General features: G+C 42.6%; 1 protein-coding gene across 7 annotated transcripts; it reads left to right on the top strand.

Moving 5' to 3' along the window:
• The first annotated feature begins 81 nt into the window (after window positions 1-81).
• Window positions 82-16811, top strand: Henmt1 (HEN methyltransferase 1). 7 transcript variants are annotated; one of them, XM_010605926.2, is made up of 9 exons: window positions 107-185; window positions 386-536; window positions 889-988; window positions 2743-2871; window positions 6151-6263; window positions 6958-7092; window positions 13297-13476; window positions 14714-14891; window positions 16314-16811. In XM_010605926.2, exons 2-9 carry the CDS (start codon window positions 454-456, stop codon window positions 16731-16733), a joined length of 1338 nt encoding a protein of 445 aa, XP_010604228.1. In that variant the 5' UTR covers window positions 107-185; window positions 386-453; the 3' UTR covers window positions 16734-16811. The 7 variants fall into 7 exon arrangements, with proteins under 7 accessions (XP_010604233.1, XP_010604228.1, XP_010604231.1 ...); XM_010605931.2 differs by lacking the exon at window positions 386-536 and having other exon boundaries at window positions 82-199; XM_010605929.3 differs by lacking the exon at window positions 107-185 and having other exon boundaries at window positions 210-399.
• Window positions 16812-16817: the final 6 nt, after the last annotated feature.

Raw genomic sequence — 16817 nt, 5'->3', positions numbered from 1 at the left:
GGAGAGGCCGCTCCGCCTCTCTCCTCGGCGCGCCGCGTGCGCAGGGGTGGGGCTGCTGCCTTGGGAGACGCTAACGCGCTTCGAGATCCGACCTGGGAGCGGCTAGAAGCCGCTGCTTGACGCGCTGCCCACGCTTCAGGCTGAGTTGCGGTCCGTTGAACCCCTTTGTGCCGCAGAACCGCGATCTAGAGTCGTCAGTGTGAGAGGCCGCTCCGCCTCTCTCCTCGGCGCGCCGCGTGCGCAGGGGTGGGGCTGCTGCCTTGGGAGACGCTAACGCGCTTCGAGATCCGACCTGGGAGCGGCTAGAAGCCGCTGCTTGACGCGCTGCCCACGCTTCAGGCTGAGTTGCGGTCCGTTGAACCCCTTTGTGCCGCAGAACCGCGATCTAGAGTCGTCAGTGTGAGTGAACCGGGTCGATGTTGCAGCGCGAAGAACACTCGCTGTTTCCTGTTGATGACGTTTAAAAGAGTTACGGAGAGCAATATGGATGATGTTGGGTGTTTTAGCAGTGAAATGGGCAGAACGCGGGGTTTTTGGTTTGTATCAAGTTGAAGTAATAGCAATAAAAAGAAAGAAAGGGGGCTGTTGCACTTGGCTAAGTGTGAGGTAGTGGAAAGTTATGCTTCCGAACCTGTCTGAAACAGTACTTTCAGGATAAACTGTGACTTAAAAAGTAACACTAACACGTAAAAAGAGAGAAAGCCCCCCTCCCTTCCCTTCCGGGCTGCTGTTTCCTTCACAGAGGGTGGGAGGTGTGGGTGGTTCATGTGTTGCTCAGGCTGGCCTCGAACTCAGGTCTCCCTGGTCTCCCGCTTCAGCTGAGCCACGCCCCTAGTTTCACGCCCAGCAGGTGTCTCTCTTTATGAAAACGGAATTTTGTATTTACAGCCTAGTCGCTCCTGATTTTCTGATACAGAGCTTGAGGGACATATCTGAGTTCTTTGTCTCAAGGAGACTGGGAGATAAAATGGAAGAAAAGAACATGCAGGTAAACGCCACCCCTCTTACCAACCTATGTGAGTTTCAGACTTACAGCGTTGCACTGAGATTACAAGCAGAATCGATCCCCTTTAATTCTAGCATTTCCTGGAGTGTTGAAATTGATGAAATGTCTGCCTTTGGTGTATATAAAGTACAATAGTGTTTTTACCACTGATTTTTCTTGAAGCGAAACATTTATTGGTCCATTTTAGCTATACATAATAACACTCATCGTAGGAATTTGCACCATACATGATACATCCCGCCTGTTTTTCCCCATCCCCCCTCCTTTCCCCCATGTACAAAGCTTTGTTTCCATGTCTTCCCTCTATTTTCACTTTTGTTTTTTGTCCCCCCCCCACCTTGTTCCCCTATCACATATTGTTACTTTGCAAAAACACCATCTCTACTGTGAGCGTGAATGAACCATCGGGAGATTTTAAACTATAGATTTTCTTTGAGGAGGTCTCGTATGAGGCCTCATAATTTGCATTTCTATGAAAATTTTAGGAGTTTGGGGACTACAGGCACAGTACCTGCCTAGTCTGTGGATCCCTGCTGTCCAGTAGGTACACGTGGCAACTGAATACTTGAAATTGGCTGGAGCAACTGGGCAAGGAACTGAACATTCGTTAATTTTAAATTTAAAAATAAGATATTTAGGGCTGGGCAGTAGCTCAGTGGTAGACTGGTTGCCTACCGTGTTTTATGTCTTGGGTTCCATCCCTAACTTGGCAAAATAAGTTGCACATGTGGCTAGTATTTTGTATTTTATGTTGTCCTGAGGATTGAACCCAGAGCCTCTGCTAGGCAAGCACTCTATCAATGAGTAATATTAGCCTTGTGTTTTTATTGGACAGTTACTCTATATATCTACTCTTATACCTGATTATAGGAACAGCGGTTACAGATTAATCTTATAAAACCTGTTGTTTTCATTGGAGTTTGTTAAGGAAGTTTATTCGGATTTTATTTAGGACTGTTGCAGTAAGAACGCTGCAGCAGGCTTTTCCCCTGACTAGGTACAGAATAGAAAACTGGGGATAATACAAGAGTTAGGTGAAGAGTGGGGTGTGTGGCTGGAAAATCCAGACGTCAAGAATAGGGGGGTTCTTGCTAAACAGAATTAACAAGATTTCTGCTGAAAGCAGGTCAAGGGCTCATGCACCAAGAGTAGGGGATGGAGAATTTGCTTAGATCATAAGGGTGATGAGATGTCAAGGGTGAGAGATTCTTTTTTTACTTATTTAGTAGAATTCTTTTTTCTATTTAATTTTTATTAGTACACATTTGCAATTCATAATGACTGCATTCGTTGTGGTACATGTATTTCCACATCCTAATGGTTTAGCTGAATTCTTGCTAAAACTGGGCTACACAGGCCAAAGACTGCACGGGTCCGAGGCCAAAACCTGGCTAAGAGGGTACAGAGGAGCCTGAGTAAAGCTCAGTCAGAAAGTCATCCGTTACCCAAACACTTTCCAGCCTCTGTCTATGTGGAACACAGGCTTTGGCCGTTCACAGAAGGCTGACTTCTGTTACTAGACCTGCAGTGGTAGTGTTCCTGTCGGGAACTGTAGGAAACATCAAGCCCAGTTCTCACCTACAGAAAGGCAGCAGGTGAATGGTGGAGGAAACTGCAGTGCTGCCTTTGACTTCAGGACAGGGGCATGGGGGAGGGAGCTAGGGTGTTCTTCAAAGCGACTGGGCGAAAGATAGGTTTTCCCCTCATTTAATTTCTCTTTCTTTAAAAACTTTCAGTGCGATAGTGTGGTTGATGATAATTTTGAAGAAGTTTGCCCAGAGAAGGTAATTAAGTTTAAACCTCCGTTATACAAACAGCGATACCAGTTTGTGAGAGATTTAGTGGGTAGACATGAACCCAAAAAGGTAGGTATCTCTTTCCAGCTATTTAACTATTAAGGTTATTGTCTGAAGTGGTTTGTCAAATTCATTAATAAGTACTCTTACACTGAACTGTGTTTCCAGCCCTTGCCTTTCTACGTGTATAGTTGTTCTTACAATACTTACTGTTTTCATATTTTCTACATTCATACAACTTTGAACATTATATCTTAAGCCATGAGTGGTTTTTCCTGGGCACAATTCAGTCTGGTTTTTTTTCAAACGACTCATGATTTTTGCTTTTGCTTTCTGCCCCAGGATTTGCCTTTATAAAAATTCTTACCTATTAACTAAATAGCCTTGGCCAGAGGTAGGCAGAATCTATTGAGATCATAATTAGGAATTTAATGGCAGGCTTTGGCTTTCAGAGAATATAAATTCCTTTCAGCCTGCAGGTCTGATATTTTATTTTTGGCTATTTGATTCTCAAGCATATTGTCATTATGCATTTATAAAAGCCTTATTTTTTCACATTGTACTAATAGTTGGAGGACTTGTTTTCTAGTCCAGGTTATACTTGTTTCTTTTATTTATTTATTTATTTTTGTACTGGGAATCGAACTTGGGCCCTTGGGCTTGCGAGGCAGGTGGCAGAACCACTGAGCTAAATCCCCAGCCCTGGTTTCTTAACTAATAATGAGAGGTTTGGATTTTATTCTTTTTTCTCTCTCTTTCTTCCTTTCTCCCTTCCTTCCTTTCTTTCTTTCCTTTCTCTTCCCTTCTCCTCTCTCTCTCCCATCTGTCTGTCTTTGCTTTCTTTCTTGTATTTTTGAGACAGAGTCTTATTTATAATGCCACCTGGCCTTGAAGTCACTGTGTAGCCCAAGCTTGCCTCAGACTCATGTTGATCCTCCTACCTCAGCATCCTGAGTGCCGGGATTACAGGCCTGTACCACCATGCCTGGCTTGGGTATTTTCTTTAGGGTTTTCGTCCCCCAGCTTGAAGTCTTCAGAATTCAAAATATATATATATATAATTTTTTTGGTTTTGTTTTTTTGAGACAGGGTCTCACTATGTGGTTGAGACTGACCTGAAACTCACTATACAGCCCAGGCTGGTCTTGAACTCACAACAATCCTCCTGCCTCAGCCTCCCGAGTGCTAGGATTACAGGCGTGCACCACTATGGCTGGTCATTTTTTGTTTTTAGATCTTTAATTTGTTATAGTTTCTTTATTTCTTCTTATCTTATTAGTTTTCTATTGTGCCATAGTTTCCTTTTATGTTGTTTTGCTTGGGACATAAATATTTATTATTAGGTTTGCTTTGCTTACTGATATTTTATAAATTATTTTCATCAAAGGAAAATATTTTATTACATAAAAATGGTAGATTGGTCTATGTGGTAGAGATACCATGAACAAAATCAAAAGCTAACCTATAGGGCCAGGGATTTGGCTCAGTGATTCTGCTTTCTACCTTGCAAGTGCAAGGTCCTGAGTTTCATCCCCAATACAAAAAAACAAAAAAACTAAACTATAGATGTGAAGAAAATGTTGACCTCACCGAAGAAAGACGTAATGCATGAAGAATGCTTACAAATTGATTAGAAAAAGACCCAACAGAAAAAGTGAGCAAATTAAATAAACACATTTTGCAGATTAGGTCATGCAGTTGACTGCTCTTCACTCCATTTTTTTGTGGTTCTGGGAATTGAACCAGGGACTTCACACTGAGCTGCATTCCTAGCCCTTTTAGGATTTTTTATTTTGTGGAGACAAGGTCTTGTTAAGTTGCCAAGGCTGGGCTTGAATTTGCAGTTCTCCTGCTTTAGCCTCCCAGAGTGCTGCGATTACAGGTGTGCATCACCACATCCAACTCTATTTTCTTATTTTTTGGTACCAGGGATCAAACTCAGAACCTTGTGCCTTTGAGGTAGGCATGCCACCACTGAACTAAACCCCTGGCCCTAATTTGTTTTTAATCTTTTTAAGAGATGGGGACCTGACTGTGTTGTCTAGGCAGGCCTCTGACTCCTGAGTAACATAGCAAGACCCAATTCAAAAGGAAAAAAAAAAAAAGAAGAAAAAGAAAAGGTAACAGCGAGGCATGATTATGCCTGTAATCTTAGCTACTTGGGAGGCTGAGGCAGGAAGATCACACAAGTATGGAGATCAACCTGGATCACTTGATGAGACTTTGTTTCAAAAGAAACACAGGGCCGGGGAAGTTGCTTAATGGGACAGTGACTCTGGTTTAATCCTCAGTACTGTACCACAAAAGAAAAAAAAAAATTACAAAGTGGTCTTGTTCATCAGCTTCAGAGGAAGTCATGATTTCATGGAATTTATATACCAAGTCAGTATCATAATGTATTTGATGTTTTATCTGTAGATTAGATGTTGGTAAGGTGAACATCTAGACAAAAAAGTTTTTTTTTTCCTGCTCTATATTGTAGTCTTAGTTAAGATTCTTTTGTATAGAAGTTTCCCCTGCTTTAATTAACTGGGGCTTTCTGACACATGCACACAGAGATAGAGGTATTTATTTATGTCTTTTATTTATTTATTTTTTGTACCAGGGATTGAACTTGAGACTTTACACTTGAGGCAGGAGGCAGAACCACTGAGCTAAATCCCCAGCTCACTTATGTCTTTATAGTCATTTAGCCACATATATTCAGAAATATTTCATATGGCCTTTTTTTCCGCTCATAGTTCAATATGGAATTTCATATGGTTTGATGTGATTATTTTGTCAAATAAATATATGGAAAATAAAAGTAATGTTTTACAGAGGTTTTTTTGTTTATTTGTTTGTTTTGTTTTGTTTTGTTTTTTTGAGACAGGGTCTCACTATGTAGTTGAAACTGACCTGGAACTCACTATGTAGCCCAGGTGAACTCACAGCGATCCTCCTGCCTCAGCCTCCCAAGTGCTGGGATTACTGGCATGTACCACCGCGCCCGGCTTTAGAGAGTTTTATTTGCTGAAACATGAAACTATGAATACTTATGATTTTCAAATTCTGATTCTGAATGGGAGAACTGCATGTATCTAATCTTTCTCCCTTATTCATCAAATACAGACAATAGAAGTTCTGCAGTAGGAATGGCTGTTTCTATTTGACTTTCTTCAAATAGTTATTTGCCCAGACTTATAAAATGTCAGATTAATTCTAGTTCTGGGCACACAATCTTGCTAAAAAAATCTTTCCATATAATGGTTTTTATTATTGACACACAGTCCCTCCACACTTCCAGTTTTTAGTTCATACTTCTCTGGCTACAAATGTCTTTGGAATGTCATTCTGTCTCATCTACAGGTTGCAGACCTGGGATGTGGTGATACTGAGCTTCTAAGGTTGCTAAAAATCTACCCATGCATTCAACTGCTTGTTGGAGTAGATATCGATGAGGAAAAATTACAATCAAATGGGTAATACTTAGTGCTGTGGTTTATATGTGTTTGTCTCCCAAAGGTGTATGTGCTGGAAGTATGGCCCTCAGAGTGGGGGTGCTGAGGTAGTGAAGGCTAATAGAAGGTACCGAGGTGAGGGGGCTCTGCTCTGAATGGACCAAAGCCTGTCTTTGGGGAGTGGGTTAGGTCTTGTGATCAGATCGGTCCTGAGGGTGGGTTATAGAGCACAGCCATCCCATGTGCTTGGCCCTTTCCAGCCACCATTTCCGCTTCCACTGGAGATTGTTTTGAGAATGTTTTTCTTCTAAAGAACAAATAGCTGAAAGTCACTGATCCAAAGCGGGCTGGAAGACTAACAGTATTAAAAATGAGATCAACATCAAATATTTATTCTTACTGGCCGTGAACTTCCCACAATGAGAGGAAGCTGCCCTTTGACTTAGGTTTAGAATATCAAGATGAGAACAAGCCAAGTCAGATTTACAACAGTGTAGGTAGGTGATGACTATCAAGGGATCTGAGGTCTCTAGCGAGTGGGAATTTTTAAATTTTTAAAATTTTTTGTGGTCCTAAGAAATCAACCTCAGGGCTTTTTGCATCCTGGCTACCACTTAGGTACCTCTGGTTCTAAGGCTGAGCACATCTCCGGCCTGAGACTTTCTAAATAGGTTGTGTTTAAAATGTTTCTTACTTACACAATAATTCTTTGCAGACATCATTTGTCTCCCTTTTTGGGGGAGTTTGTAAAACCCCGGGATCTGGATTTGACAGTTACCTTGTATCACGGCTCTGTTGTGGAAAGAGACTCTCGTTTGCTTGGATTTGACTTGATAACGTGCATTGAGTTGTAAGTTTTCCACCGTATTAACTATTCATCCTAAAAAATAAGAAAGGATTGATTAGCTTTAGTAATCTTTGTGTCCTAAATATTTGGGTCATGATCATTTTTTGCAATGAAAATTGCTCAACAGTTGAGAATATCTTTTTATTTTTATTCCATACTTAACTTGGAAATTCCACATGTACAGCTAAGTTCCAAAAAATAAACAGCACTGAGAGCACACATATATCATTTATCCAGGTTTACTTGTTAACGTTTTTCTCCTTTTCTTTATCATCTGTATATGTGCACTCTCCCCGATGGTATTTTTTTCCTGAACTAATTAAAGGTAGGTTATAGACATCATGGATCTTTGCCCCCGATAAAAAATTCCATTTGTATTTCTAAGACAAGGGATTATGTAATTAGTTCTCCATTCTTCATTTTTAGTGTTTTTAAATTTTGGACTCCTGCTGGTCAGATTGAGGTTACCCATGCTTGGAATACTGTAGAACACTGCAGAGGTATTTGGATCCTCCTTAGGCCATACCAATCGAGGACGTATAATGTCTACCTTCATGTATACCTGTCCCTTGGTGATGTCAAGTTTGATCCTCCCAATGTTTGCTCCACTGTATAATTACTGTTTCGTTTTTGACTTTTTTTCTATCACAGCTGTGGGCAGTCTGGGGAGACACAGTGACAGTACACAGATATCTTTGTGTCTTTTTTTGGGGGTACTGGGGATAGAACTCAGGACCTTGTGCTTGTAAGGCAAGCAGCAGAACCACTGAGCTAAATCCCCAGCCTGTACGCAGATATCTTGCCACTCATCCAAATTTACCTAGATTTAGCATCGTGAATGCTCAGTCTATTAAAATTGTGGAAAATGATGTTTTTTTGTGATTCCAATTCTCCAGCATTTACTCATCAACCCTTGGTATTTTACCATTGAGCAAGATCCTTCCTTTACTCTCTATCAATATACAATTTCCTATTTTTTAGTGGTTTATGATTTATCCACCTATTTTTTTTTTGCTTGTTCCAGGCTTTGCCATTGGGTGTCCACCTAGTTGGTTCCTATGTCCTTGTGATATGTCTTATTTGTGAGCCCTTATATTTTTGAAATAATATGTTTAAGGCTACTCCTACACAGTTCTTTCCCTAGTCCTGGAACTACAGGTATGTGCCATAGTGCCTGACTATATTCTTTTTTATTGCTGCATATTTCCCTACTACAAGAATGTAGTGTCATCTGTCTTAGTCACTTTCCCCTTGTTGGACACAATACCTGACACTCACAATTTAAAGGAGAGGTTTATTTGATGGTTTCAGTCCATGGTTGGCAGGCTCTATGCAGAAACAGAATGGCAGAGGGATAATGGTGGAGGAAACGGTATGCAACCCATGGTAGTCAGGAAACAGAGACAGAAGAGAGGAGCTGGGGACGAGAATACATTGTTCCAGGTCATCCCTGTTATTGTTTGGGTCTGAAATATCCCATTGCAGTCCCGTGTGTTTGGAAGGTGGTGGGATCCTGGAGGAGCTGTACCCACCAGTGGACACATTCCCTGGCGAGTTCAGGAGTTGAGTGTGCTGCTGGGAGGTGGTGCCTGGTTAGAAGTGGGTTACTAGGGGCGTGATCTAAAAGGTTTATCTATCTTCCCAGCTCCTCCTGCCTGCTTCCTGGCTGCCCTGACATAAGCTTTTCCTCCACTATGCCCCTTTATCATGCTGTTTCTGCCTTGGAGCTGTCCGATCATGGTTGAACCTTCTTTTAAGCTGTGGTTGTCTGGTAGTGTGTCTCAGCAATGAGGAAAATAACTAAGAATGCCCCCAGTGACCCACCTCCAACCAGGCCTGACTTCTAGCAGCACATTAAGCTACTGAACTCATCAATGGATGAATCCGCTGATGACTGACTGTAGCACTGCATGATTAGCTCACCTTTCTTTCTTTTTTTTTTTTTTTGAGACAGGGTCTCACTATGTAGTTGAGACTGACCTGGAACTCACTATGTAGCCCAGGATGGTCTCAAACTCAGAGCAGTCCTCCTGTCTCAGCCTCCCGAGTGCTGGGATTACAGGTGTGCACCACCATACCTGTCTAGCTCACCTCTCATACACATGAGAATTTTGGAGGACATTTTAGATCTAGGCCAAAACATTCTCCCCCAACCCCCAAAAGACTCACATCCATCTTATTATTCAAAATGCATTTAGTCCATCTCTTGAGAGTCATCAAAGTTTTAACAGTTCCAACATTGCTGAAAAGTCCAAGTCAAAAGTCTCATCTGAGACTCAAGGCAAACTCTTAGCTGTGTGCCCCTATAAAAACTAAAAAGAAAGTTAAATACTTCCAACATACAATGACATAGGGCAAACATTATCATTCCCAATGTGAGGAATGGGGGATAGAAAGGAATCAAACTGAAACAAGATCAAACCTAGCTGGACAAATGATTTTAAATCTGGTCACTCCATGTCCAGCACCCGAGGCAGGTTGTAGTGAGATGTGATCTCCAAGTGGGTTAGCCCCAGTCTTGCATTGTCAGTCGCAACCCTCACGGCCTTTCCCAGTGGCTCTGCTTACTACCTGTAGGTTTCCTCAGCAGACATTCCATGTTCCTAGCATTGTGAACCTCTTGGGGTCTCTACTGCACTTTTGGCTTCACCCTCACAGCTTCATGCACTGCCCTCTTAGGTGTACACTCCTTGGCTTCTCAGGCCTTCTTCAGAAATCTAGGTGGAAGCTTCCATCACCACATAACTTTTGCATTCTGCATGCCTATATAATCAGCACTATGCAGATAATGCTAGGTTCTCCTGCCAGCTCTAGCAGTAACTAGGCCTCCTTATGCCTACACATGGGTCTGAATGCCTGGTTGGGTGAGCACTATGAAATGAATTCTGGGGAACCACTTTTCTAGGCAGCCCCTCTAGAGCAGGGGGCCAGGGGTTCTCTTCTGAAACAAAAGCTTTACAGTTTTGCCCTTGACCTTTGACTTTTGAGCCTCTGAAGGGTGGGGTCTTGCTATTTCCTGTGATGACTTCAAACCATCTTTCCTGTTGTCCTGATGCAAAGTATTTACCCCTTTTTTTTTTTTTTTTTTGAGACAGTGTCTCACTATGTAGTTGAAACTGACCTGGAACTCATTATTTAGCCCAGGCTGGTCTTGAACTCACAGCAATCCTCCTGCCTCAGCCTCCAGAGTGCTGGGATGACAGGCGTGTGCCACCACGCCTGGCTTACCTTCTTTTTAATGCTAATCTTTTTAGCAACCTTGCTCTCCAAGGCCCAACATTACAGGTTCTTTGTTTCTGATCAGACTGTAAACTTTTCACATCTTTTTTGCTGTTGATTTTCATTATATGTCTGTCGAAAAGCAGCCAGTGATACCCATGCCACAGGCTGCATGTAGGGCTGCTTTGAAATTTCTTCTACTAGATTAATTAGCCCACCATTCTTAAACTCAGTTTCCTTCAGAATCTCAGGATATGGCCAAAATAAAGACTTTTTTTTTTGGCCAGGGTATAACACGTGGCTGTAGTCCAACTGTCGCTGAAATCTGTCTTAGTCACTTTTCTCATTGCTGAGACACAAAAGCCAATACTCAAAATTTAAAGGAGGATAAGTTTATTTTGGCTCACAGTTACAGTCCACAGTCAGCTGGCTCCAAGGCAGGATGGCATGGCCCAGGACATGGTGGGAGACAAGGTGCTCATAGCAGCATGGTGGTGGGAAAGCAGAGTGAGTCAAGAGAGGAGCTGAGAGGGAGATAAACCCTTCGAAGCCACACCCCCATTGATCACCTGTTCCAGCCAGACCTCACCTCCCAAAATCCAGTCACCTTCCGAACCCCTGCCTCTGAGTATATGAGGCTCTTGGGTGGAAGGGGCATCTGGATATAAACCACGACAGAGTCCCATTCCCAACTGACACCTCCTGAGTCCAGATTTGTCCTCTGAGCTCTAAACAGAATCTCGTGTCAAGCTCTGCTTATGGAACTTCTTGCCAGAATCTCCAAATCTTTCTAAACTCCTGCAAGCTGGTTCCAAAGGCTTCAGAACCAAATGGTGTGATCACAGCAACAGCCCCTGCCAATATCTGTCTTAGTCACATTACGTTGCTGGACATAATACCTGACACCTGCGTCTTAAAGGAGGAGAAGTTTGTTATTTTGGCTGAAGGTTTTAGTCTGTGGTTGTCAGGCTCTAAGGCAGAAATAGGATGGCAGAAGGAAGGATGTTCAGCCCATGGGAGTCAGGAAGCAGAGACAGAGGGAAGAGCTGGGCACAAGCATACACCCTTCTAGGTCATAGCTGGTTGGAGCGACTCACCTTCAACCAGGCCCTACCTCCTGACAGTGCATTCAGTTACTAAACCCATTAATGGATGAATCCACTGGATATAGCACCCCCATAGTCCAGTCACCTTCCACACACAGGAGAGTTTTAGGGGACATTTTAGATCTGAGCCATCACAATGTGTTTGACCAGTGTCATATTAAGAGTATTCGGAATGACCTGATTGCTGTTGCCTGGCTTAGTGTATATGGCGTTTTTGCATATGCGAGTAAATCTGTAGAGTAAACCTCTAGATATAAAATTGCTAGGTCAAAGGACATGTGTATTTTTACTTTTTTGGTACCTGGGGATTGAACTCAGGACCTTGTACTTGCCAGGCAGGCCCTGCATATATTTTTAATTTTGATATCACCTTCGGTTATGGTGCAGGTTTGGGTTGCTAAAAGAGAGCCTCAGATAAATGAAGAAAATAGTCCTGAGCTGAGTAGTCCATGTTTTGCCATTGCATGGCTCCTTGAAGTCACTCAGAAACCAAATTCTGTTGTACTACCCTTGCAGTGTTATATCCATAGGTACAGTTGCAGCTGCTCTGAGTCTTTTTAAAAGAAAAATATATTTATTTACAAATGGATATATTTCACAAAGCATGCATATTCATGTATTAGAAATTTGTGTATGTATACTTTTGTATTATACAGTATACGTGTGGCCTTTATTTTACTGAGTATGGTGAGGAACCCCAGGCAGGCAGAATGGTCATACACACACACACACACACACACACACACACACACACACACACCCATATAGGAATGAGTTTCTGTTGTATCTACATACTTTTTGGCAGTGCTAGAGATTAAAACTAGGGCTTTACTCATGGCTAAGTAGGCACACTACACTGAACTGAACCCAGCCCCATCTTACTTTCTAAAGTGTGGTAAAGCAGTCACTTTCCCTTTAATCATGGTATGCTGTAACTGCAATTTTTGATATATGTAGTATTTGCACCGATGATGCAAAGAAGCCAAATGGGATGAAGACTGGAGGGATCACTAGATTTGACATCTTGGACACTGATTAACAGATGATCACTTTACTTTCAATGCTGCTTCCTATAACTGGTTGAAAGGTCATGATACCTCTGCCTATTAGTGTTGTGAAAAATAGAGACGCTCAAGTGTGGCTGAGTAGATTATCTTCCTGCATCTTATTCAACATAGCTCCAGTTTGTCTGAAGCGCAAGTCCTTATGAAAAAGTTTTGTCAATGTCTAGAGTTTTTAGGGCATACTGACTTAGGATGTCAGCAGTATTTTGTCAGACTCATTTTCACTAATACTCAGGGTTGCAAATATAAAGAAGTTGCAGGAATGGTACAAGGAACTCCCTTGATTCACCAGTTATTAATCTTTCACCCCATTTACATAGGCATTTTTTCTGTATGTGCTTTTCTTCTGAACCATTTGAGAGCAAGTTAGAGACACTATCTCTTTACCCCTAAATACCTCTATATATTTTCCAAGAACAAATATTTCCTCTTCCATAACCATTGTATACTGAATTAGGAAATGTAACAGTGACACAGTATTATTATGTAATGTCCAATCCATACTTAAAATCCATCAGTTCCAGTAATGTCTGTAGCTATTTTGAAATTTAGCTCGAATTTAAAACCGTCCAGGATCACACAGACATTTAAAATTGTCATGTCTGTTGGGTATCCTTTAATCTGGAACAGGTCTGCTCAGTATTTCTGTTTTATTTGCTCTTTAATCCCCCCCCTTTTTTTCTTTTTGTAGTGCTAGAGATTGAATCCAGGGACTCGTGTGCTAGGCAGAGGCTTTGCTGTTGAGCTACAGCACTCAGTTAGGAAAGTACTTCGCAGTTAAGCTACGTTAGTAATAGCTTTCCCATTAACCATTTTAGAATAGAGCATTTGGATTCAGACCATCTGGCCAGATTTCCTGAAGTGGTGTTTGGGTACCTGTCTCCAGCCATGATTGTCATCAGCACACCAAATTCTGAATTCAACCCCCTGTTTCCCATAGTGACTCTAAGGGATGCAGACCATAAATTTGAGTGGAACAGAATGGAGTTTCAGACGTGGTAAGTTGAGGAGGTTTTTTGTTTGGTTGGTTCTTGGAAATCTTACTGGAGTTTAAAGTCCCAGGAAGAAAACCTAAAGGTTTATGTATATCCTGTCTAAATTCTTTATTCTAATAAATTCCCAGTGTGTAATGCACTATGTAGTAAAGTCATAAGGGAACTACTCCATCTGGACAGCTGTGGAAAGGACGCGTGGGCACCAGGTGCTGTGCAGGTGAAGGCATGTGTAGTGTTGGCAGTGAGAATAGGCAGGGTGTGGGGCTGTGCCGTGAGTCACAGGCCCATGTCCAGAGGTAGCTCCGTGGGCTTGCTCGCACTTTTGGTGTAATTGTAAACTCAAATAGGCAGTTAGTCGAGGCTGTCAGTTTTGTGGTCTCCTTGTGCAGCCCCTCACTCTGAGTGCCCCATAACTTTTCTCTTCCATATCCTCGTGGTAACTTGGGAACTGACGTGGTGTCACTGCCTGTGTTCCTCATTAGACACTAAGCGAACCCTGTGACACAGCATTCTGTGATGGTATAGGAGCGTGTAATGTGGAAGTATTTTAATTCATATTTTTCATATTCTTACCACTGACTGGGATTTTTTTTTAATGATATCCATTCTGATATATGTCTCGATCTTTAACATACATGTGAATGTCAGGTCATTCTCTTTATAGTGGCAACATAAAGTTTGTGTTCTGCCTGAATATCAACAAACAGCTCTTCTAGCTGGGCGTTGTGTCACACACCTGTGATCCCAGCACTGTGGAGGCTGAAGTGGGAAGATTGCAAGTTTGAGCGCCCCCTGGGCAATTTAGTGACTTACTGAGGCCTTAGCTCAGTGGTTCTGCTGCTTGCTTTGCAAGTGTAAGGTCTCGAATTTGATGCTGGGTACCTGCCCCTGCCACCAAAAATAACCAAGACTTGGGAGGAGAGGCCCTGAGTTCAATCAGTGGTGCCACAGAAACAAAAGAACAGCTGCTCTGACCAGAAGGACCTGTCTGCAAATTGGCTTTCCATTTTTCCATTGTCTTCCAAATAAAAGCCAACTTTATCTTATATAAAACATGGGAGGTTGTTGTGAAGATGCAGGAGTGTGACAGGGACCCCAGAGACAAGGACGCATCCTGGCCTTGGGAACGAGCTGAGAATCAAAACCCGAGTGGCTGGAATTTACTTAACAGTAATTATTAGCAAGTTATTTAAACGTGGCTGTATGCTTCGAAAAACAGTTTCTTTCATTTTTATTCCAGGGCTTTACAAGTGGCAAATCGCTACAATTACTCTGTGGAGTTTACTGGAGTAGGCAAACCGCCAGCTGGTGCGGAGCATGTTGGATTCTGTACCCAGATAGGCGTCTTCTGGAGAAACAGCGGGGGGGCACCAGGGCCCTGTGTTTCACAGCAGCACGATCAGCATGTTTATAAAGCTGTAAGTGTTCTTGGTGAGGCAGCACTCGGGGCAAATCATTTGTTGCTTAGGATGGTGAACTTGTTGTTTTCTTGGACTTGTACCCAAAATAGAGATGAGTTTGAATGTCCTTATTTTGAGTGTCAGTTTGAAAATCCATCATGGCCCACAACTCCTGGTAGAGTCGGTCTACTGTGTCCTTTGATACGGCTCAGCCCCTTGGCATTTCTCAAGGCACATTATGTTAATGCGAACAGTCTTGCTCTGGAGATTTAGAGTACTTCCAAGCAATACTGGGCAACATCATTTGTAATCTCTTCAGATTATTGGCATTAAAGAAAAAGCGAACCAAGCTGGACTTGGTGGTGCATACCTATAATTTGAGCTACTCAGGATGCTGAGGCAGGAGGATTACAAGTTCAAGGCCTCCCTAGTGAGACTCAGGGCCACTTAGTGAGACTCTGTCTCAGAAAGGGCTGGGCATGTGGCTCGTGGTACAGCACTTGCTTGGCATGCCCTGTTCTTTGGGTGTGCCCGTGCATATCACACAGACATGCGAAACGAATCATCCAGAAGAAACACGTTTTGCCTCTCAGCTGAACCTTTTTCCCTTCCTTCCTCTCTCCTGTCTCATCCTCCTTTCTTTCATTCTTTTCCTTCCTTTTCTTTAGAATCTAACTTTGTTAACGCAGAATAGTCTTAAACTCCTTGGTCAAGAGATCCTCTTAGCCTTCCCAGCAGGTTGGGACCACAGGCACATGCCAACAGATCCAGACTTTTCCCTGTACAGTAAGTCTCCGGGAGAACATTCATAAGACAGATTTGTTCTTAAGTCCAACAAAGTGAGTTTTACACACCTTTGACACAAACATACAAAAAAGCATAAAAACCAAAACACACAAATACTGTAAATAAACTATTTTTACTGTTTCAGTTAACTTAAAATGATAAGGCAGACACAGGAGCTACTTCTTTTTCTTTTTTGGGTACCAGGGATCAAACTCAGGACTTTGCGCTTTCAAGGCATGCGGCAGCACTGCTGAGCTAAATCCCTGGCCCCTATGGGAGCTACCTCTGTGATTTGTTCACCTCTATCAGTGTCTGTAATCCAAGGTCCATTGTATCTATGAAAGTTCACAGCTCAAATGTTCTATGTCAGAGACTTAATGTAATCTGAGAAGGAGATGTACTGGATTAGTATGCACTGGTAGAAACCTGGCTGGGAAAAATTGGCCATTAGAATTGGAAAACAAATGAGATAGTTCACATCAGTGTGTGAGTAGTTTGAGTCCCATTATAACTGAGGTGTTTCCCATGAATGTCTGACCCTATCTGATACGTACCTGGGTATAATCCAGTAAGAGGTACATTCTTATGTGGCAGAGTTATGGATGGTTTTGGAAAATTTTCTGTGTCCCACATGAGTTGCTTCTTTCCCTTCAGGTTTATACAGTCTCCTACCCAAGTTTACAGCAGGAAAGGGTGCTCAAATTTGAACTGGTCAGTGAAGTGTTGTTGCAAGTGGAACGCTTGCGACTGTGGCATCTGCGAACACTGCGAGAACAGAAGAGGGGAGCGGGGACTGTGCCAAAGGAGCCATCCGTGGCCCCCAGCCTGATGTTGGACCTCTTCACAGAGGCCGAAAAAGCCAGGATAGAGAATTCTCCCAAGCCCTTCTGTGAAGGGAGTAGGTTTTTCGTCCCCCTGCAGAGACTCCTTGCTTATCCCAGACTGCACCGCTTGCCTGTGGATGAAGAGAGGATGCGATCGCTTCTTGCCGACTCAGTGTGTTTGAGCAGCGATGGGTCTGCAGTCAAGGTTGACCTGCGTAATACTTGGGACTGGGAGCCTGACGATTACTGAGCCATCCAATTCCCCAAAGTTCAAAGTCTCAGTGAGTGACAGTTGAACTCACTTAGAACTTAATCTGGGTTTTTTTTTTTTTTT

Source organism: Fukomys damarensis, unplaced genomic scaffold (assembly GCF_012274545.1).
Source record: "Fukomys damarensis isolate Sample0158 unplaced genomic scaffold, DMR_v1.0_HiC HiC_scaffold_33, whole genome shotgun sequence".
In the NCBI taxonomy this organism is placed as follows: domain Eukaryota; kingdom Metazoa; phylum Chordata; class Mammalia; order Rodentia; family Bathyergidae; genus Fukomys; species Fukomys damarensis.
The sequence above is the reverse complement of the archived record's forward strand: the minus strand, read 5'-3'. Positions and strand labels throughout refer to the sequence as shown.